This window comes from Fusarium venenatum (genome assembly GCF_020744135.1).
Source record: "Fusarium venenatum strain MPI-CAGE-CH-0201 chromosome Unknown EDB82scaffold_3, whole genome shotgun sequence".
NCBI lineage: Eukaryota > Fungi > Ascomycota > Sordariomycetes > Hypocreales > Nectriaceae > Fusarium > Fusarium venenatum.
Window position 1 is genome coordinate 7,378,379 of NW_027072131.1, and position 21,201 is coordinate 7,399,579.

Here is a 21,201-nt window from a genome sequence, read left to right on the forward strand (position 1 = left end):
TGGCGGTGAGGATGAGGATGAGAAAAGAGAAAAGAGAAATGAGAAATTATAACATTGTGATATGTTGAAACAGAAGATAAAAAGAGCACATCGTCGCTTCATTAACTGCAAGAAATAGAAACAATAGACAAGAAGAACATAGACTTTCAACCACTATAGCTTCACAAGATTCAACACCTTTGTTATGGCTTCCCACCTTAAACTGTATCTCTTTGGAGATCAAACCTTTGAGATCCAGCCTCACTTGAAAGCTCTGTTTCAGAAGCGCGACAATCTCTTCCTCCAAGACTTTCTGAACAAAGCCTACCATGCTATTCGAGTTGAGCTTTTCAAGGTTCCTTATAGCATTCGAAGAGATCTTCCCCGATTTACCTGTCTTGAGGATCTTCTCCTTTGGGATCAGAGTGGTCAACGATGTATCGCTCTGGACATGGCCATGACTACTCTTTACCAACTTGCGACGTTCATCAGGTACAGATTTCTCAGTAAAAAGGCTGTGTGGTACTCACTAACAATGTTACAGCCAAGCAGGGATTTCGTCATATGATGCACAGAGTACAAGGGTCGTTGGCCTCTGTACTGGTGCCTTCGCAGCTGCAGCTATTAGTTGCAGTAGTTTCACAGCAGACCTAATTCCCATGGCTATCAACGCTGTCATTGCCTCTTTTAGAACTGGCTTGCTCGTTACTGATACTGCCAGAAGGGTCAATGCTTCGCAGAACATGGATGACAGCTGGGCACTCCTCGTTCCAGGACAGAAAGCGTCTGCTGGTGTTGAACAGTATTGCAATGAGAACGTATGTAAAAGCGATTTGCTAATTGAGAGAAATTTGGACTGACAATTGCTCTCCGTAGGACCTTCCCTTGACAAGCAGACCTTACATAAGCGCATACGCACCTAATGGCATCACCGTCAGTGGCCCGCCGCAGCGCCTTGTTGAACTTGCACAATACTTGTCCAGCAAGAGTATCACGTCCAAAAGCATCCCAATCCATGGCGCTTATCACGCACCGCATCTCTACTCTCAAGAGGATGCGCGAGGAATTATCACCAGTTTGATGCTTAACAAGGCCACTGCCCTTTCGGAGCAGATCTCTCTCCTCTCAAGCACAGGCCTCAAGCCTGAGGAGCGCAGTTTTGATACACTCCTAGAAGACGCTGTCGCTCAGGTTTTGCTTCATCCTCTTCTCTGGACTTCAATCTTTGAAGATGTGCAAGCTTCCCTGGAAGATGCTTCTTCTGAGAAGTTCACTGTTGTGCCATTTGGTACTAACGCTGAGCACTTGATCTACACTGCTCTCAAGAAGACCTCTCTACGCTCTCTTGTCCCTGACACCACGGCCCCAAGTAAGGAATTATCTCTCGATAACATCCCTGACTCGGGATCTGGCAAGCCAAAGCTTGCCATCGTCGCCATGTCGGGTCGCTTCCCCGGCGCAAAGGACAACGAAGCATACTGGGATCTCCTCTACAAAGGCTTAGATGTTCACAAGCCAGTCCCGAACCTTCGATGGGATCAAAAGACGCATGTTGATGCAACTGGAAAAGTCAAGAATACTGGCGCTACCCCATTTGGCTGTTGGCTTGATGACCCTGGTCAATTCGATGCCCGCTTCTTCAACATCTCTCCTCGCGAGGCTCCTCAGGTTGATCCCTCTCAGAGACTGGCTCTCATGACAGCCTACGAAGCCATTGAACAAGCCGGTATAGTCCCAGACGCTACTCCCTCCACTCGTCCCGATCGCGTTGGCGTCTTCTACGGTGTTACCAGCAACGATTGGATGGAAACGAACAGCGCACAGAACATCGACACGTACTTCATCCCTGGTGGCAATAGAGCTTTTATCCCAGGTCGCATCAACTACTTCTTCAAGTTCAGCGGCCCTAGCTACGCCATCGACACAGCTTGTTCATCAAGTCTCGCAGGTATTCATCTCGCCTGCAATGCCCTCTGGCAGAACGACGTCGACACTGCCATCGCAGGTGGAACAAATGTTCTAACGAACCCCGATTTCCACGCTGGTCTTGATCGCGGCCACTTTCTGTCTCGCACAGGAAACTGCAAGACGTTTGACGACGGCGCTGATGGGTACTGTCGTGGTGAGGGTGTCGCGACGATCATCATGAAGAGGCTTGATGATGCGCTTGCTGAGAATGATCCTATTCTGGGTGTTGTACTCGGCGCGTATACGAATCATTCTGCCGAGTCGGAGAGTATCACCAGGCCCCATGTCGGAGCTCAGCGGGTCATCTTTAACAAGATCCTCAATGAGGCGGCTGTTGATCCCTATACGGTCAGCTATGTCGAGATGCATGGAACGTAAGTTTTCCTTCAATCACCTAATATTTAACCTTTTACTAATCGAATGATACAGAGGCACTCAAGCGGGCGACGCGACCGAAATGTCGTCTGTTCTAGAGACATTCGCACCACCAGTCTCAGACACCAAACTCGCTCGCACCAACAACCAGAAGCTGTACATCGGCTCAACGAAAGCCAACATTGGCCATGGAGAAGCAGCTTCTGGAGTATGCAGTGTCATTAAGGTCCTCCAAATGATGAAGAAGAACACCATCGTTCCGCACTGCGGCATCAAGACCAAGATCAACCATCGTTTCCCAACAGACTTTGAAGAGCGCAATGTTCAGATCGCGTTTAAGCCGACGCCTTGGGAAAGAGTCAGTCTTGATATCCCCAGGCGAGTCATGGTGAACAACTTCAGCGCTGCAGGTGGTAACTCTGCCCTGTTGATACAGGATGCGCCGCCCAAGAAGCAACTTACTTCTGGAAAGGATACCAGAGTTCAATTTCCCATCGCTTTCACCGCCAAGAGTGGTATTTCCCTGCAGGGCAATTTGAGATCGATGCTCAAGTTCCTTGCTGAGAGTCCCGATGTCTCTCTTGCTGAACTTTCGTACACGACCACTGCTCGCCGAATCCATCATCAACATCGGGTTCTGATCTCAGGTTCTACCCCGAGTGAGATCTGTAAAAAGATCGAGACTGCTCTTGAGAACAATACTGGAGTCAATCGCCCCAAGAGTGCACCAAAGGTGGTCTTCTCCTTCACCGGGCAAGGAGCCCAGTACCCAGGAATGGGAAAGCAGCTCTTCGAAGAGAACGCCTTCGTTCGTAAGGAACTTCTCCAACTCGACCAGATCGCTCAGAATTTAGGCTTCCCTTCTATGCTCCCCTTCATCGCGTCTGAAGAACAAGATGTTGCCAAGTTCGCGCCGTCGCTAGTCCAACTCGCCAGTGTGTCTCTTCAGATTACGCTAAGCAAGCTCTGGGCTTCTTGGGGTATTGTTCCAAGCGCGGTTGTTGGGCACAGCCTGGGAGAATATGCCGCTCTTAATGTCGCTGGCGTCCTTTCAGACACTGATACTCTCTTCCTGGTCGGAGGTAGGGCGCAATTGCTTGAGACCAAGTGCACGCGCGGTACGCATGCTATGCTTGTGGTAAAAGGGTCTCAAGCTGAGATCTCTGTGGCTTTGAAAGGCAAAGAGTATGAGACTGCTTGCATCAATTCGCCCATCGAGACAGTTCTTGCTGGACCCAACGACCAGGTAGCCAAGATCAAGGAGATTCTCACTACAGCGAACTTCAAAACCACTTTGCTCAAGGTTCCCTACGCTTTCCACTCATCACAACTTGAGCCGGTCGTTTCAGACATTGAGAAGCTAGCGAGCAGGGTTTCATTCTCAAAGCCCAACACCCCCATTCTCTGTCCTCTTGACGGCACTGTGGTGGAGGATGACGGCGTCTTCAACGCTTCTTACCTTGCAAAGCACTCACGTCAACCCGTCAACATTCTTTCCGCTCTTGCAACAGCCTACCGTGACGGCACAATCAGCGATCGCCACATGATGCTCGAAGTTGGTCCTCATCCTGCTGTCACGGGTATGGTCAAGCCCACTCTCGGTCAGCAGATAACATGTATCGCCTCGCTTCAACGTGGAAGAGCACCATGGGAGATGCTCTCCGCTGCCCTCAAGACCCTATACGATGCCGGCTCTAGTATCAACTGGGCTGGTTATCAGAGCAGCTTCCCTGGTTCGCATTCTGTTGTTGTTCTTCCAGCTTATAGCTGGGATCTCAAAGACTATTGGATCAAGTATGTCAACGACTGGTCACTCCGAAAGGGTGATCCTCCTCTGGTCATTAACAATGCGCCCAAGCTTGAGAGCACTACTATTCATCGCGTCGTTGAAGAAGATGGCGATTCTAACAAGACTCACATTGTTGTCGAGGCGGATATTGCTCGCAAGGACTTGAGCCCACTCGTTCAAGGGCATGAAGTCGACGGCATTCCTCTTTGTACCCCCTCTGTGTACGCCGACATTGGTTTGACGCTGGGCAAGTATCTGCTCGAGAAATACCAACCCCAGAACAAGGATAACATGGTTGTTGTTTCGGACATGACTGTGTCCAAAGCCTTGATCTTACGAGGCGATGGATCGAAGCAACCTATCCAGGCTCATGCTGAAGCTGACTGGTCGTCTCAATCGGTGGCGATCAAGTTCATGTCATTTGATGTAAGAATCTCCCATTAATTAAATCTATCAGTACTGACTGTGTCGCAGAACAAGGGCAAACTTCAAGAGCACTCTGCTTGTGTCGTCCGCTTCAAGGACAGAACCCACCAGGATACCCTCCAGTCCCAAGCTCAGCAAACCAAGCAAAAGATGCAGAGTCTTCGCGATCAAATCACAACTGGAGAAAGCGCCCGCTTTAATCGACCCATGGCCTACCGCATGATCAGACCCCTCGCGCGTTTCCACGATGACTATCGCGCCATCGATGAAGTCGTGCTCAACAGCGAGACTCTCGAAGCATCCAGCAAGATCAGCTTCGGAACTGTCAAGCGCGACGGGGACTTCCACACTCACCCTGCCGTCATCGATGCTCTCACCCAATCGTGCGGTTTCGCCATGAACTGTAATGATCATACCGACATTGATGTCGATGTTTACATGAATCACGGTTGGGGATCACTGGAGCTTTTCGAGACTTTGGAATTTGAGAAGCATTACACTACTTACACACAGATGAATTCTGGTGAGGGTGGACTTTGGTACGGTGATGTGACCATCTTTGATGAGGACATAGTCGTTGCTTTCTTTGGACAGATTGCGGTAAGCACTATACATGAGTATCCTCCAGTACAATACTGACAGGTTTTCAGATTCAAGGCGTTCCTCGACGCGTTCTCAAGGTCATCCTCTCTATTGAGAGTGGAAAGAAGGGTCAGCCTCAACGACAGGTTCAGGATAAACCCCAAAACACCTCCAAGCCATCCGCCGCTCCATCTTCCAAGCCAACGCAGAACAAACCGGCAGCCAAGATTGAACCCACGAAGTTCTCAACCGCCATCCGCATCATCTCAGAAGAAAGCGGCATCGAGATTGCTGACTTCACTGATGGAACTACCTTTTCGGACGTTGGCATCGACTCCCTTCTCGGTCTCACAATATCCGCTCGCTTCCAAGAGGAACTAGACATCGACCTCGACTTTAACGCCCTCTTCTTCGAACATCCCACCGTCAAAGACCTACGCAACTTCCTCCAAGGTCCGGAAGAAGACGTCAGTGGAAGCTCTTCCTCCGCAGCCAGTGACTCTGGTCGAGAATCAGACACGACTGGGAGCGCCACTCCTGAACTTCGCGAGGAGTTTGCGAAGTCCATTGACGTCGAGTTTGAGCGTGCTCTTGAGATCATCTCTGAAGAGAGCGGTGTTGCGCGCGCTGATTTGGACGATGATACCAACTTTGCTGACTGTGGTGTCGATTCGCTTTTGTCGCTTGTCATTGCGAGTCGCTTCCAGGATGCGTTTGACTTGGACGTTCGACATGAGCAGTTGTTCATGGAGTGTCAGACAGTGGCTGATTTGAGGAGCATGCTTGCCAAGGAGATGGGAGTGGTTGAAACGGCACCTGCAATTTCTGTTAACGAGCCTGCTGAAGTCCCTGCGCCTGTTGTTTCGGAAGCTGTAGCTGAAGAGACTGCCATTACTCACAGTGATGTCTCTGTTCTTGCTTCGCGAGAAAAGGCCATCACTGATCTCGTCCACAAGTACTCAGCTGGATTTTCCGCGCCGACTTCAACACCCTCTGCTTCATCTCTCACCAAGGATGGCAACGTCGTCCTCGTCACTGGAGCGTCTGGTGGTCTTGGTAGCCATCTCGTCTATGCCCTCGCTCAACTTGAAAAGGTTCACTCCATCATCTGCCTCAATCGTACAAACAGAGAGGACCCCGAGACCCGTCAATACAAGGCTATGAGAGACAAGGGTATCCGATTCCCAGAGAATCTCAAGTCCAAGCTGCGAATCTTCCAGACGGACACTTCAAAGCCTAAGCTGGGACTTTCAGACAACGAGTATGCTTCCATGGTACGTGATGTTACCCACATCATTCACAATGCCTGGCCCATGAGCGCCAAGCGTCCTCTGTCGGGCTTCGAGTCCCAATTCCAGGTCTTCCGCAATCTTCTTGATCTCGGCAACGAATGCGCCTCTAGTCGTCCCGAGGACTTCAAGTTCAGCTTCCAGATGGTATCATCCATCGGTGTAGTGGGACAGTGGGGTCTTGCAGCTGGCCAAACAGGCAAAATTATCGTTCCCGAAGAGAGAGCCACTATCGATTCACTTCTTGGTAATGGTTATGCCGAAGCGAAATGGGGGTGTGAGAGAATGCTCGATGAGACTCTTCACAAGTACTCTAACCGATTCCGTCCTATGGTCGTTCGTCTTGGTCAAATCGCCGGGTCCAAGACAAGCGGTTATTGGAACCCAATGGAGCACTTTGGATTCCTTATCAAGTCATCGCAGACACTGAACGCTCTTCCTGATGTTGAGGGCAATCTGAACTGGACTCCTGTCAACGACATTGCTGATACTCTGACTGATCTCGTCTTGTCCGACCAAGCACCTCATCCGATTTATCACATCGATAATCCCGTTGGTCAACAATGGCGCGACGTCAACGACATCCTCTCCGATACTTTACGCATCCCCAACAGAGTCCCTTTCAAAGAATGGCTCGAACTCGTACGAAAGGCACCTCAACAGGATAACCCTGCCTCTTTGCTCGCAGATTTCCTAGAAGATACATATCTGCGCATGGCATGTGGTGGTCTTGTACTCGATGTGAAGCATACTCTTGAGCATTCCAAGTCCCTGGCGGCTGTTGGACCTGTTTCGGAGACTGTGGTGAGGAAGTACATCCACATATGGAAGGAGATTGGGTTCTTGAAGACTACTGCGGAGGATAAGGCCGGCTTTGAGGCGGAGAGGATGAGACTTTGGGGACCTAGAGCATGAATATCGGGGTTTTGTTGCGGGTAATTTGGTAGGATCGTGTTTGGTCGGATTGGGACTTTTCTTATAGACTTTCTTTATGCTCGTCGAGAGTAAATAGTTCCGTCTATTTAGACGTATCTTCACATCAGTTTATCAATCCATATAGCAATTCCGCAGTTGAACCATCGTCTACATATCTCAAGCTGTGAAGAAGGAAATGTAACAAGACTCTTCCTTTGTCCGCATTTCTACAGGGCATCACCAAGGTTTACATACAAACCAATTCCTTCGTAGCACCCTTGGATATACGTGTTTGTGCTTGTTATTTCAGACAGCAGTTGGCAGTGACGTGCCACTGTCAGTGAATCACTGTGAAATGGCATTATTCACTAATTCTTTTTTTCCCCTTCTTCTCTATTTAGCGCCCTGTCAACTTTTTTCTTTTTTCTTCTTCCTTTCCTCAAACTTGCCTTGATTACGCACCTGAGCATTCTCATCCTAGACAGGCCCTGTGTTTGATGGCTCTAGCCGTTTTGTCCCCGGAGAAATGGTCATGTTGACTATAACGAAGAAGATGTGATGCGATTTCGAAAAGGGTTAAGATCAGTCGTTTCAAGAGCATGTTCTTCAATCCTTCTCTCGCATCCATCTTCTTCTTTCTATCCTTCTTCCTTGATCTATCCTAGTATACTCTGGCACTGGTTACAAGAAGCTTGGCACTTCTTGACAGTGCTCAACGGCTATCGGGGCTAGCCGAAACCGTTGGGCCTGCATTTGAGGTCGTAAAAGAAGTGAACAGGGAGGGCCGATATGCCACTTCCGGCCTCCTGGAGGAGGATGACGCCCTCCCAACGGCTTTGGCAAGACCCTAGCTGCACTTGCTACGATCGCCCAGCCTACTATGAAGAGTGGAAGCATCAAAGGACCTTGCATTTCCGCCCAATCTCTCACTCTTACACTTTACCCACTCATCCACTCGCCCACTCACTCACCTACCCACTATCCTTAACACATATTTTCTTTCATTCCCCAGCAGAAGCCGACGAGATGTTCTCCAAGACCAAGAAGAAGAATTTGACGAAGGCGGTCAGCAAACAACCAGCCAAAACAAAACAAGTCGCCAAGAAACAACCCCCGAAACCAAAGCCTGCCACCAAAGCCAGCACCCCAGGCTTGAAAACGCTGCCACTACCAGCAGCGCGGCCTGTACAGTCTACCAACTTGTATATGTTCATGAGTAACTTGCAACCAAACCAGTCCCACCCAATGAGACGAACTGCTTCCTGTTCATTCTCACAACGACGTTCAACTTGTGGACAGCCAAGTTCTGCTTCGTCAGTTCGATTACATTACCATGAGCACCCTGGTGAGTCTGGAGCCCATCATCCTGGCCAGAGTTCCTTCCAACAGTCTCCAGAGTTCCCATGCACGCCCAACCCATGTTCGTCTTTCTCAGGGCTTGGTACATCAACCCCCTATATGCCACCATCCAATACTGCCTGCCGATGTGCTCCAGACTCACAACACCACGGATTCTCACCTCCGACCATCGTAATATCCTCGAAGCCATACTTGCATTCAACATACCCTGCAGGGTACGAACACCTGCGGACGTCGGCCGGATTTCATCCATACAGTTCTGATCCAAACTTCAATGGTCTGGCGTGGCTTTCAAGAAAAGGGTTCGTGGTACAAAGAGAAATAGTTGTCACTTTCGATAACTACGACAATTTCATTCGCTCTCAGTGCCCAGGTGCTAGATTGGGAGCGCCGTGAACATCTGCTTGCGTCAAATTATGGGATGGAATACACAGTCTCTCTGCGGCTTTACGTCTTGTCGTCTTAGGCTGGGCTTACTTTATTATACCCTAGAAGGCAGTTCTACATAATAGGTTATCGATCATCTCCTATACAAGATTGACCACCCATCTCTAAGCTCCCGACTAATCTGTGACTCGTAATAACTTTATATATTTACATATCAGTCTGTAGTCCTGTCTTCCACAACTTCCGATCCAGGAATTCCAGTTGCTCTGTTCTATAAGTGTCCTCCTCCACATATGCCACCGAGGAGTTGTCAATATGAAACACCATATTTTCGGGCTCTTCCACTTCATACTTTGGCCACTCTGAGCTCTGCATCCCATCAAAATTGGGGTTCAGGTCACTTGCAAAGCTAATCCACATGCGCGACATCAAAACTGACAATCCATCAAAAGAACCGGGCCTTGGCTCCGTAGCGTTGAGCTGTGCTAGACGCTCCGTGTTGCGGAAGACAAACGGTAGATCAACCGAATGACCAGCTCCTTGTACCGGATTGCGATCTCCTGATACGACATCGAAGCGGTAGCTGTATGCCGTGAGATTGGATTCGGACCATCTTCTATTCCAAGCCCTTCTCGGCGCATGCATCGCTCTATCACCACCGAACGCAACCGCGCGCTTCCACTGCGCTCCATACGAAGCAAGCTCTCCCGAGGGACGTCCTTCAAAGGTTGCAGGGAGACCGACACGGGGAATATCAGGGTACAAAGCAGAGATGGCTTCAATGGTACTGTTGCTGGCTCCTTCTCTTCGCAGGTACGATTCCCACTCCTGTGTCGTGTTGATGCCTTTCTGAGCAAAGAAGTCACCATCATCAGTTGCCGCACCATTAATAATCGGTACACGAACAAACTTCTCCTGTCGCACTAATTCTGAGCGATCATCCTGGATGAAATCACCATCAACGATGTCAAGATAGACAGGGAACGAGACGTTGCCGATGATCTCTGCCAGTTCCAAGGATGGTACTTCCCGAAGACACTGCAAAGAATCTTTCGCAGATTCACAATCCGCCGATTTGAGAAGCGAATTGTATCCCTTATCCCAATCCGGAGCATCCTCGACTTCTTCCTCCCGAAAGTTAGTGTGGAACCCAGTCGCACTCTCAAGAATAGCCGCTCTGAACAATCCATCATCTCGGCCTCCAAAGGCGGTCAATTGAGACGCAACACCACGAGCTCCACCACTCTGGCCCCAGATGGTCACTTTCTCTGCATCACCTCCAAATGCAGCAATGTTCTCTTGGATCCACTGCAGAGCAAGTCTCTGGTCTCGAAAGCCATTATTTCCTTCACCTGCTTTCTCGACAGCAGAACTCCAGAGATATCCCCATGCTCCAAGACGATAGTTGATTGAGACGCCGATGATTGGTGTGCCCATTTTGACTGATTCGTCAACGATCCAGCTGAGGTTGGAATAGGGATCGCCGCTGTAGCCTCCGACTAGACCACCGCCGTGGATCCAGACAAGGATAGGAAGATTCGCCTCTTCGGCACCCGCTGGACGGATGACATTGAGGTGAAGACAGTTATCTGAGCCACCAGATAGTGGACCTGAGGGATATCCGTACTGGTAGCATTTGGACTGGTAGTCTGTTGCATTTCGTACCTCGGTCCAGGTTTCGTTCAAGGGCTGAGGATGTCTGAACCGAAGGTTATCCAGAGGAGGTTGGGCATAAGGCATACCGAGAAACAAGTCCTGGTTATATGCCGAGTTGTGAGTGCCATAATATGACCCATTGCGAAGCTGAACGACTGGGCTATTCGCTGGTGCTTGAGAAGCCACGCCCACGGCCGCCAACGCAAGAAGAGCAGTACCCAGCATTGCGAAATGATACTATAAAAGACTCCAACAATCTCTCAACAAAGCAATGGATTTAACCTAGGCATATATACTCTTCCTCGAGAACACTTACACGAACTACCGGCCCTCGGCGCCGATGATGGTCCCAGCGGTCTTCGGCGCCGCGTCCGAAAAACGTCACTTCCCCACAGTCATAATCCGGGGTAACGATCTTTGTGGGGATAATCCATGAAAGATTCTCCAGTTGACAGGCCAAGAGATGTTTTTCCATGGTTTGGGACGAACTACTCGGTCGTACTTCGGACACGCTATGTCAAGAAAGGGTAGATTGATGGCAAGCTGTATCATGTGAGGTCTCGGAACGTTGATTCCCCGTCCTATCTATGAGATCAAAAGCATATCCTGCAAGCACCTCGCTGAATGATGCAAAAGACTACCAAACCAACTTCTCATCTCGAAACATTCTCTCTCAGACCCTTAGTCCTCAATGTGAACTTTGTATCACCCTCTCCAAACGGTAATGAAAGCAAGTCATCTAGACTCTCCAAGTGCGCATCATTATCATGCCCAACAATCTTGTTATGCCCATTACTCTTGAGAAGCGCATCTCTTAGCACATCACCATGATGGTTCATCTCGCTGTCCGTACTATCCCTGCGACTCTCATTCAAGCTGCTGTTATCGCCGTCCAATTGCGCCGACATGGTTGACATTCTCCCTTTGAGTCTACCAGCCCATAATCCGCGAACGCCGCCTTTTTTGCGCTCTGGTACTTGATCGCTTCCAGCACTACAGACGTAGAGCAAATATTTGAGGTTTGGAAGGGAGTGCCTGATGTCTACCACGCGTAGACCTTGAGATGAGCAGAGAGCTTCGATGTCTTTGTTTAGTAGAAACCACGCATACTCAAAACGCCATTGTCCGGCGGTGGAGCCTCCGCGAGGTAAATAGAGAGGAAACTCCCTTCGTGAAACAGTCTTTTCTGATAGTTGGGAAATATCGTCGCGTGCGTATGATCGAGAGCCGAACCAGTCCAGCGGGTATGGTAAAGGATGCGCAAGGTAGAACTGTAAATGTTTCGTGACCAACGCAACGAGTCCCAGCCCAGCCGATAAAACATCCTCGGAGATGTGTTTTGCAGTCGAAGCATCATATGTCGAGTTCGGAAGTGGTATGTTGCATATTTGGAAAGAAAGTGGTGGCGCATTAGGGATTGGCGTAATGGGGAATATATCTGCAAGGTCAGAACAAATGCGCCTTCGCTGCCCTCGGATTTGTTGCTGCGTTTCTTCGAGAAGCTCTTCCGAAGCGGTCAACTTCTCTCGATTATTGGCCATATCCGTTTCCGCTTGAGCTTCAAGCTCTCTTCCTTTAGCGATAGCTTCGCGTCGGGCCCTTATCGATTCCCGTAGATCATCCCGTTTCTTTTGTGCCAAGTTGTTGGAGCGTTGTTGCGCGGCCACATACTTTTCTGCGACAGAAACAGCTTCTTGCGCCGTTTCTGACTTATCGACCGGTGAATCATCAAGCATATTATTTATCTCTTCCATAAGTCGATTTTGCGTCTCCATCGCATCTTCTATAGAGCTCTCCAAGTTGGCCAACTTCATAAGCGCGGTATATGACGACGTCGCTACTGTCGGTGCTTGTTTCGGTTCCGATATCTTATTGGGAAAGTCGAACGAGTAAACACCGTCTTCGAGGTGAAATATTAATGCGTTTGGAGGAAAGTTTCGATCCATAAGAGTGCCTATAAAGTTGAGTCGGCGCAGATCGATTGACTCGTCGAGGAGAAAGGTCCATGTCTCGGATTTCGGTCGTCTTGCCCAGACTCGAATTATCAAGGAATCGCATCTTAAAATGGCCGCTGCGCAGTCTTCCAAGCTGAAGAATTTAAAGTTGAAACTCTAGGAACCGTCAGATATCTTCGTTGTTTCTCAATTGGCACTCTTCTTACCGTCGCTCGTTCGTGCACCTCGCTGATATAAACAGGCTCAGCATCGCCATTCACATGCAACGAATAAAAAACATCCCCAACAGACCCTTCAAACAGCGACTCCAAATTCTTTTGTCTTGCAATAGGATTGACATGCGCCAAACTCAAGCTCGTCCTACGTTTCTGTTGAGGTCGCAAAGCATCATGTCGCACGCTATCCTTCCTCAAGCTCTCCGACGATCGCGACGGATGTAATTGACTCGTTTCCCTAAGAACGGGTAATTTCGTGGCTAGGTCAGCGTCGTCTGCAGTTCGAAGACTCGTGGGCGCAAAGGACAAATTGCGCAGCCATATTCCGCGAAGGTGACGAAGCTTGCGATTCTGGGCGAGAAGACGCGGGCGACGAGGTTCGGCGAGAGAAGACATTTTTTTTACATGCCGCGATTGCGCAGCTGATTATTCTGGCGACTATGACATTGGAGGGAGGAGAAGGTGAAGCTTTTGAGAAGCAGTTGGGGATGGATTTGGTGCGTGGGGAGGGGAGTCGTCATCGTAAATGAGAGCTCCGAGCTTAACTGGAATCGCGAATCGCGATAGTTGCATACCCGCTTTAATGACATTTGACAGAACTCACCTCGGCTCGACTTTTCGTACATTAGTATTCTGTTTAAATCTCCCACCTCGACAAATTGAACTTGATCGGAGAATCAATACTCTAATACTATTTATAGCGTTGTTTGTTCTATCTTGGTATGTATGAAAAGGCGACATCACAAGGGCTGAGTTGAGTGTAGTAACACAACCTGCCCTCAATCAACCTAGTGGGTGGGTATAAAAATTAAATAACCTAAGAAGTGTGGTCTAAATAGCATAAAGTGACCTACTAATTTCGTCTCTTATGCTTCTGCCGGCTAACTTTTTGGGTATCCTGATGACAACCTGATCTCCGTCAACCTACCCCGGATCAAAATGTCAAGTGAGACATTTACATCAACCTCGCATCTGTCATGACCTCCAAGGTATTAGAAACGTTGACTAATGGAGGCATAAGGATAAATTAGCGCATAAGTTTATGTTAATTAGAACAGACCTTTAGGTTATTTATTATTCTAGTCTTAAGCCTAAAGGTGGATTGTTCCATCGAAGAGCCCAGCTTCATGAATCAGAACCAAAGTCTATGATCTCAAACTCTCCAAATCATTTGTCTGCCCAAGTAGATTGACCAGAGGTAAAAACAACTTCTCCTCCTCACCACTAGCCAAAATCTCTTTCAAATCATCCCACGTCTTCCAATACCAGCCCGCACACTTCTTCGGCTCAAGAATCTTATCCCACATCAGCTTTGACCTTCCAATTGCTCTAGGGTAACATACCTGAGGCTCTGCATTCTCATCCACCATCTCACAGCGCACAAATATTGTAATATAGTGCTTTCTCTCGTCCTCAAAGACGTCATTCGTCACAGCTACGACTTTGATGGCGCGGACTTGAAGGCCTGTCTCTTCGAGGGTTTCTCTGGCTGCGCATTCGAGGAAGCTTTCGCCGTAGTCTAGATGACCGCCTGGAAGTTGAATGGTACCTATACCGTATTAGATATGTTTTATCAAGGGGGTTGGGTTGTCTACCTGCTCCATGACTACCCATTCTCTTGCCAGTGAGAAACTTGCCATCGCGGGCATAGATAAGCGCTGCGACGCCAACGCGTGGGTTAGGACCTTCAGTAGACATTATGAATGTAAATATCTTGTAATAAATTTAGAACAAGAGACAGAAGCTTGGTTTATAGAAAACACAATTCGAGCGCGATGTTATTTATTCGTTTTGTAAGTCTTAGTAGAAGGCGCAGCTCAATTGTTTGTCTGATGACTCATTTCATTGGCGCACTTGTCTATGTGCAACCCCATCTACCAGTGAGCACTAATGAACTAGAAAAATAAATAACTGGAGAGGAGAATCTGTGGACAGCAGGCGGTCAATATTGTGTTGCTCAAAGGTGCAAATCAGAGTGTTTGTATTGACCCTTAGCCTAGCGCCGAAGAACGACGCTAAGAACCAACGAACAAACAAATGGAATTGTTGGTTGAGAGCCACGAGATGAACGTCATGAGTGGTAAATTGCATTGGAAAGTGTATTGTGGAATAATCAATTGAGTAATTTTGAACGCCTCCGAGTTTATACGCTTAGAAAAGACACAGTAAATCCTGTTAGAAATAATAATCTTCATCAGTTCGTATCCATATCCATAACCAAGATTCTACGTATACATATATATATATGCAAAGGGGAGTTGGCTCGTCCCTGGTAAGTTGTCCCCAGGAAAGTAAGTAAGTTCTGGCAGATCGACATCAATCATCTGCTTGGAACTTCATATGCCTCGGCTGCATAAGGCTTGAAAAATTAATCACCGAGCCGGCGAACCGAGGCATCTGACACGCCTAGTAGGACCTGCCTACGCCGCTGAAGCAGGTCCTGCAAAAAAGGTCTCGCCCAGCTCGCCCGACAGTCACGGGAAAGGCTGCGACGGCGCGAACAGACCGTATAGTGCATCCTGCGATATATCCTTCTCCTGATCATTCAAAAAGTCAAGAAGGCCTGGCGAGTGACCAAACGCGGGATCAAAGTGGTCCATGTTCGGGATGTAATCTGATGCAGTGGCGGACATGTAAGCGCCCGTTGGCGTAGATGTGTTGGGCGCCATCGTATTTGTTGAAGGTGCCATGGCGAGTGGGAAGAAGAAACTCTCGTCAAGGCCAGCTGGATGAGGTTGTTCTGTACCAGAAGTGCCGCTTTCCTTGATACTAGTCTGGAACTCGCGAACCATGTCCTGCAGAACACTGAGGGGCTTCTTAAGACCAAAGTTGCAGCCGACTTGCAATTCGCTGAGACATGTCCAGAAGAAAGAAATGGGCTCTATAAATTGACCTCGTTCGTGTCGCTCCTGGCGAAGAATGACGATAACGGCAGAATAGACCGCATAGGAGAGCAAGAATGGTGCGCGACGGAGAGTGAAGGACTCGCGATATCGTCGGACGACTTTTTGGATCATCAATGCGCTTTGGATGCAAGCTTCTTCACCCTTTCGCTTCATGGCTTCGTCAGTGTGGCGTCTGAGATGACCTTCCTCGAGGAAAGCACGGTGTAGCAGAATGGTGAGAGCGTGGAATGTCGTACTACATATCCTTGTCAGTATTTCAATTTTTGGCATGGGACCAGTTGGGTAGACTCACTGTGGGGTGATTTGATGGGGAGGAGGTGTGACGGTGGTGGTGTCGTCGGGATCAAAGCGCAGGTGACTGGGGAGACTGCTCTGCCACTTCTCAAACTCCCTCTCGATGGATTCCTTCTTGTTCAAAAGATACTCGGTTGTGTACTTGACACACTGAATTCCATAGAGGTCGTTGATTCTCGTAGAAATCTGCAATAGGCGCACTAGACTGCTGAATGTTGACACCGCGTGAGCTGGTTGGCGACCATACGGCGGAGGAGCTGAACCTGGTGATTTAGGATCGATATAAGGTTCCCACTCTTCCAGCTCTTCAAAGGTATCAAGTAGTTGCAGGGGCACTCTGGCCTGAGCTGAAGCGAACATACAAGGCCGTCCAAGATACAAGGCCTGAGTAGCATCCGTTGTGAAGGCAGCCCAGTAGAGACGTTTGCGCATCTCCTGCTCCAAATCTGTCCTCAGCACGCGCTGCTCATTGACACCACCAGTACTCTCATAATCGGGACCGAGCATCAAATGGCATCCTAGATCAATAATCATACGATGCGCTGTTCCTGATAAACTCCATCCCGCACTTGGCTTGCCTTGTGATACCAAAGATACACTTGTGAGTAGTAGAGCAAGAGCAGAAGGAATGCTGGGCTTGTCGAGTTCATCTATCAAAAGCTCACGGAATCGATCGTAGAAGCGCCTGCCGACACTTTGAGGATCGTCAGGATCAGCGCGAAGACATGGGCGATCGCTGTAGAGGGACGTCGAGTAAAAAATGGCATTGAGAAGGAGTTTATTGGCGAAAGGACCGCCACCGCTGGCAAGACTGTCCATGATAGCAGGTCGGTATGAGATGAGGTAAGCGTAATGTTGTCGGTTGAAGTGCAAGTCAAGAAGATGCTTGGCAAGTTCGGGGTCTACTCCGTCCAGATCCATCAAGTCTCTTGGGTTTCGAAACATGCGCGCTTCTCGCTGCCGTTGAAGCGCAGCATTGCTGATAAGCCGAGCTTTGGAGGCTGATATAGCATCGTCGCCTTTTCGGGTCATCTTGTTGATATTTTCTCGATGTTGCGCGCGGGACGTAGGGTTCATGATACTGGCGAGACCGTGGACTGCCGACACATAGCCGTTCTCGTGGAAAACACCAGCGACTCGGGCTTCACTCGGCGACAATCCCGTACCGTCTCCATTGCCATCGTTACTTATAGGTCGAGGAACAGATTTCACGGGCGCAAGTTCGGCAGAATCAAGTTGTGTTGCGCTCGCTCTTGAGAGGATCGTATTGAAGCTATCAAGTCTCGGTTTCGTTTCTCCGTCCGTCGGACCAACGCTACTTCGCGGCGGCGAAGACAAGAAACTAACGCCAATTTCCTGCGCAACGGTAGACGCTGTAGGAGTCGGAAGAGGACTCGCAATCGCAGCAGTCGAAGCAAGGCGACTCAATCCATGTGTTGTATAATCCTGCGAGGCGCGAGACGGGTGGTCGGCATCCATGAGCTCAGCCGTCCAAGCCGACTGCATCTCGGACGAAAGGATACCGGCGGCTTTCATGTGGTCGAGCATGGCGGCGACTGTGGCCTCGAGGCTCTGGACGCGAGCGCGGGAGGGTCTGGGTTCTCGTCGGGCATCGTGAGGGTATACGCATGGTAGACTGTTGGTGCTGCATTCAACACATTGCGGGCGCGTGCCGTCGCAACGGACTTTCTTTTGTCGACATGGCGTGCAAGTCTTGCAGAGAGCGCCACCTGGACCTTTGGAGTCTCGTCCGCTTTGACGTTTGACAATTTTGTTTGGATTCGTCATTTTAAAATCTGGAGGACATGACATTGAGAGAAGAGGAATGGGAATGAAAAAGGAATTATTATCCCGACGTTGTTCGAATCGTCGGCTCAGGTGAGCGGCATCGGTGTTCCGGGTAGTATGCGCTGAAAGCTCACCTAGGTAGGTATGGACTGGTTCCCGTTCCCGCGGGGAGCATCGGGTCATATTTCAAGCCCAAACGGCCCACTGGGGAATTAGCGCCCGACCACTAGAAGCAGGTCCCTGGCTCCGCTAACCACAGTCTTCCCCAGATCCAGCCCGGGTCCACCCGATACACTCCTCGGATGCGGTTATTATCGTGACTGTGACTGGTTAATAAGAGCATGGGTGTTGATTAGGTAGGTCATGTTCGGAAATGCAAGGTTTAGCATGTTGTCATTATTAGAGCCCTAAAAGAAGATCTATTGATGTGAGGTTCTCAAAAGGCAAGAATAGCCAGTGTTGATAGTCATGACGGGCATATCTCGGAGCGGTTCGGTGTTGAAATAGAATAAAGTTACAGATGAACATCTGGGGTAGCTAAAACTCCCCGGGTTTCTACCGCTTGAGGTCGTGTTAATATGCATGATTAGGTGCGAACGGATAAGATGGTGGTGGGGATTCGATCCTTGCGATGTTACCAAGTCTTCCAGCCCAGATCCCAAGCATGATTGGTGGCTTTACCAGCCTCTTCCTCCCAGGCTTTCCTCGTCCTGATATCCTACCAACTACCCAGAGACTAATCACTGCCCTCATTCACGACTGGGATAGGTTCCGAGCATATAGGATAATCCATCGGATCCCATTTTTTAACCCCATCCTGTTCCTCATCCCATTCTAAAGGGATAGGATTAAATCGGACTAGAGAAACGGCGCGATTCTCTGCTTTCCCATGCGTGCAATCGGTATCTGCACCATGATACATAAAGAACCATCCGCGTTAGTATACAGATTGGCAATCTCGACCATCTCTTGGCCATACTAAACCAGGAAGTTGACAGTTTGCATAATCTTCATCAGAGGACGAATCATGGACCCAGTCATACTCTTTTTGTCCTATGAATACATTCACTTTGCATTTTCTATCCTCCTCTTCCTGTTGACCGCCTGTAGCTCTGTTAACCTTGCAGATTTGGCGCCAAATGGTACCTCGAGCCTTCATTTCGCCGAGAAAGTGTGCATGGCATTCTTCAGCTGTAGCGCCAGGCAGGAAGAAAAATTCATAGCGAAAGGAACCACCTCGATTGATACTCGATGGAACAGTTAAGCCATCGTGAAGTACACAGCCGTCAAAATCATTCAACTCATCTGGATGGACCATATAGTATACCCAGGAAGCGAGAGGGGGCAGCGGGCCATTAGATTCACTGGTAGTCCATGACATCAAGGCTGGTTTGCCGGTGTGATCATTAAATATGCGATTATGGTGTATGTATTTGCCTCTATCATGGTGAACACTGGTCGTCCCTTTCGGGTATACTGTAGGTCCCTTCTTTGTTCGAAACATAGTGTTGGAGTTTGATAGACGAGCTGATTGGGAATTTGAAAGTTTAATGTTGTAGACGTGTACGAATGTATAGATAAGACTAATGGTGGTTGTGAGATTGGGAAGTGCATGTGTGTTTTTATCCGCATGTGGCCATGAGCGGCAGTATATAGCATCAAGACTCAGGCATGTCCAAGACACGGGATATTCATATTCATCTTGCCATTCAACTATAGTATTATACACTCACTAGCTGCCTGATAATCTTGTTCAACCTCCTCTGTCATGATCTGCGTTTCTGCGCCAAGATCCGTACTCAGTTCCTGCTGAATCTCTTCCGTTGTCTCCTGCATCTCCATTGCAAAAAGCCGTTCCCTAACCGACAAAGCATGTCCCAAATAATCGGCTCCGATACAATCGCTCTCATAATCCAGTAGTATACTCATCATTTCGTCATTCCGGTATCCATCCGTTGCCGCCGCATAGACCATAGTAAGAAATTCCGGTACAAACATGGCCCCGTATGGACGAGCACTCTCGCATTGCTGCACGAGAGTAATAGACTCATCAACACAATCGTGTACATCTCCAACAAGACTTAGGTTCTTATCCCATATTTGAAGAGTGTGGTTGATTACTGCTGTCATGGCGAGGAGTATCGCGTATGCAAATCTGTATGAACTGCAAACTCTTTTTGACATAGCTTGTGCGTTGGGTGCTGCTGCTGCCGTCGTCGCCAGTGAAATGAGTCGTCGAACTTTTGGCATCTCGAATTGAATAACGTTGTAAATACATTGTAGTTGGTGGAGATGCTTCTTTGGTGAGCGCATAAAAATGGAAACCTCAGCTAGTGTGCCAGACTCTAGGCTGATGAAGCTTCCTTGGTGATACTTGACAGGTCGAGGAGTGCCTATTGTTTCACATGCTTCCCAGAACCACGGCCCTAGCTCGAACCGAGGATTCAAGAAGCTTGCCATGACCTAAAATCAGAGTCAACTTAAATTTCCATTGAATTTGCCAGGGTTCTTACTGCTAACTGTGTCAATCCAACCATGTATGGCTCAAGATCGTCTAGTTGCTTTTTCAAAACAGCTTCCCGGAATAAAATTGATATTATCTCACGATGTTTTTCGACTGATTTACGATCAATCCAATACTAGTGATAGGTCAGCTAAACTCCGTGATCGACAGTAGAAAGGGGGGCTCACATGACACACAAACATGACCGAAACCACTTGCATCTTCATCATGATGGGTTCCTTCGGATCAACAATCGCTTTACTCGTAGCTGTCAGAGCTTCTCCGTAGTGTGTCAACCCTTCAACTCTCAAACTTGGACACTGTTGAGATCTATAAAGCGTGACCATAGCGGCTACACATGAATCAAGTGCCGCATTGCACCCGATCTGAGCCACCAGTTCTGGAATGAGTTTTCCGCCGAATGCACGAATGTCAAAGCGGCAGTCTTCGGTCTGGAGGATATGGACTAGCGAGGATGATATCCTGGTTTGGGCATTGCTTGGGCTTCTTCTTGGAGATGATATGAGGCTTTGTTCGTTGCTGTTTTCACTTTGAAAAGAAGAATGAAATTTCCATCTCTTGACACCATTTCCAACACATGATATTCCAACGCGTCTACATCTTCCACATGTAGGTTTCGCTTGGTCGCACTTTTTATGTCAGTCATTGCATTTCTAATCAGGGGATAATATCTCACTCTTTTCTTTTGTCTGCGACACCCGTCGCATCCGAGACTAGACGGTGTTCCTGGCATAGTGAATTGTAGAAATAAACATTGCTCTTGATGAAGCTTAATTCCTTTGGATAATTCAGTC

At 48.7% G+C, this 21,201-nt stretch overlaps 8 protein-coding genes across 8 annotated transcripts; 1 reads left to right on the forward strand and 7 right to left on the reverse strand.

The window, feature by feature from the left end:
- Positions 1-184: 184 nt before the first annotated feature.
- EDB82DRAFT_466145 (polyketide synthase) lies at positions 185-7,479 on the forward strand (the record flags this gene model as incomplete). The annotated part of the gene is made up of 6 exons (XM_065607899.1): positions 185-462; positions 524-797; positions 856-2,321; positions 2,377-4,537; positions 4,586-5,137; positions 5,188-7,479. The coding sequence occupies 6 exons, from the start codon at positions 185-187 to the stop codon at positions 7,321-7,323; spliced, it is 6,867 nt and encodes a 2,288-aa protein (XP_065464266.1). The 3' UTR covers positions 7,324-7,479.
- Positions 7,480-8,324: 845 nt separating this feature from the next.
- Positions 8,325-8,743, reverse strand: EDB82DRAFT_478827 (uncharacterized protein; the record flags this gene model as incomplete). Its single annotated transcript, XM_025728996.2, has 2 exons — positions 8,325-8,515; positions 8,566-8,743. The coding sequence occupies 2 exons, from the start codon at positions 8,741-8,743 to the stop codon at positions 8,325-8,327; spliced, it is 369 nt and encodes a 122-aa protein (XP_025583308.2).
- A 381-nt stretch (positions 8,744-9,124) lies between these two features.
- EDB82DRAFT_510218 (Alpha/Beta hydrolase protein) lies at positions 9,125-11,211 on the reverse strand. Its single transcript, XM_025728997.2, has one exon. It carries the CDS (start codon positions 10,948-10,950, stop codon positions 9,277-9,279), a length of 1,674 nt encoding a protein of 557 aa, XP_025583309.1. The 5' UTR covers positions 10,951-11,211; the 3' UTR covers positions 9,125-9,276.
- On the reverse strand, positions 11,188-13,441 carry EDB82DRAFT_510219 (uncharacterized protein). Its single transcript, XM_025728998.2, has 2 exons — positions 12,887-13,441; positions 11,188-12,836 (listed from the first exon to the last, which is right to left on the reverse strand). The coding sequence occupies exons 1-2, from the start codon at positions 13,289-13,291 to the stop codon at positions 11,379-11,381; spliced, it is 1,863 nt and encodes a 620-aa protein (XP_025583310.1). The 5' UTR covers positions 13,292-13,441; the 3' UTR covers positions 11,188-11,378.
- Positions 13,442-13,838: 397 nt separating this feature from the next.
- EDB82DRAFT_279261 (NUDIX hydrolase domain-like protein) lies at positions 13,839-14,687 on the reverse strand. The gene is made up of 3 exons (XM_065607375.1): positions 14,491-14,687; positions 14,239-14,444; positions 13,839-14,190 (listed from the first exon to the last, which is right to left on the reverse strand). Exons 1-3 carry the CDS (start codon positions 14,591-14,593, stop codon positions 14,041-14,043), a joined length of 459 nt encoding a protein of 152 aa, XP_065464267.1. The 5' UTR covers positions 14,594-14,687; the 3' UTR covers positions 13,839-14,040.
- A 256-nt stretch (positions 14,688-14,943) lies between these two features.
- EDB82DRAFT_510223 (fungal-specific transcription factor domain-containing protein) lies at positions 14,944-18,018 on the reverse strand. Its single transcript, XM_025729002.2, has 2 exons — positions 16,094-18,018; positions 14,944-16,036 (listed from the first exon to the last, which is right to left on the reverse strand). The coding sequence occupies exons 1-2, from the start codon at positions 17,905-17,907 to the stop codon at positions 15,370-15,372; spliced, it is 2,481 nt and encodes an 826-aa protein (XP_025583312.2). The 5' UTR covers positions 17,908-18,018; the 3' UTR covers positions 14,944-15,369.
- Positions 18,019-18,516: 498 nt separating this feature from the next.
- Positions 18,517-19,564, reverse strand: EDB82DRAFT_510226 (uncharacterized protein). Its single transcript, XM_065608837.1, has one exon. The coding sequence runs from the start codon at positions 19,385-19,387 to the stop codon at positions 18,821-18,823; it is 567 nt and encodes a 188-aa protein (XP_065464268.1). The 5' UTR covers positions 19,388-19,564; the 3' UTR covers positions 18,517-18,820.
- A 32-nt stretch (positions 19,565-19,596) lies between these two features.
- Positions 19,597-21,140, reverse strand: EDB82DRAFT_478832 (uncharacterized protein; the record flags this gene model as incomplete). Its single annotated transcript, XM_025729003.1, has 4 exons — positions 19,597-20,346; positions 20,397-20,522; positions 20,575-21,036; positions 21,084-21,140. The coding sequence occupies 4 exons, from the start codon at positions 21,138-21,140 to the stop codon at positions 19,597-19,599; spliced, it is 1,395 nt and encodes a 464-aa protein (XP_025583313.1).
- Between the last annotated feature and the right edge of the window lie 61 nt (positions 21,141-21,201).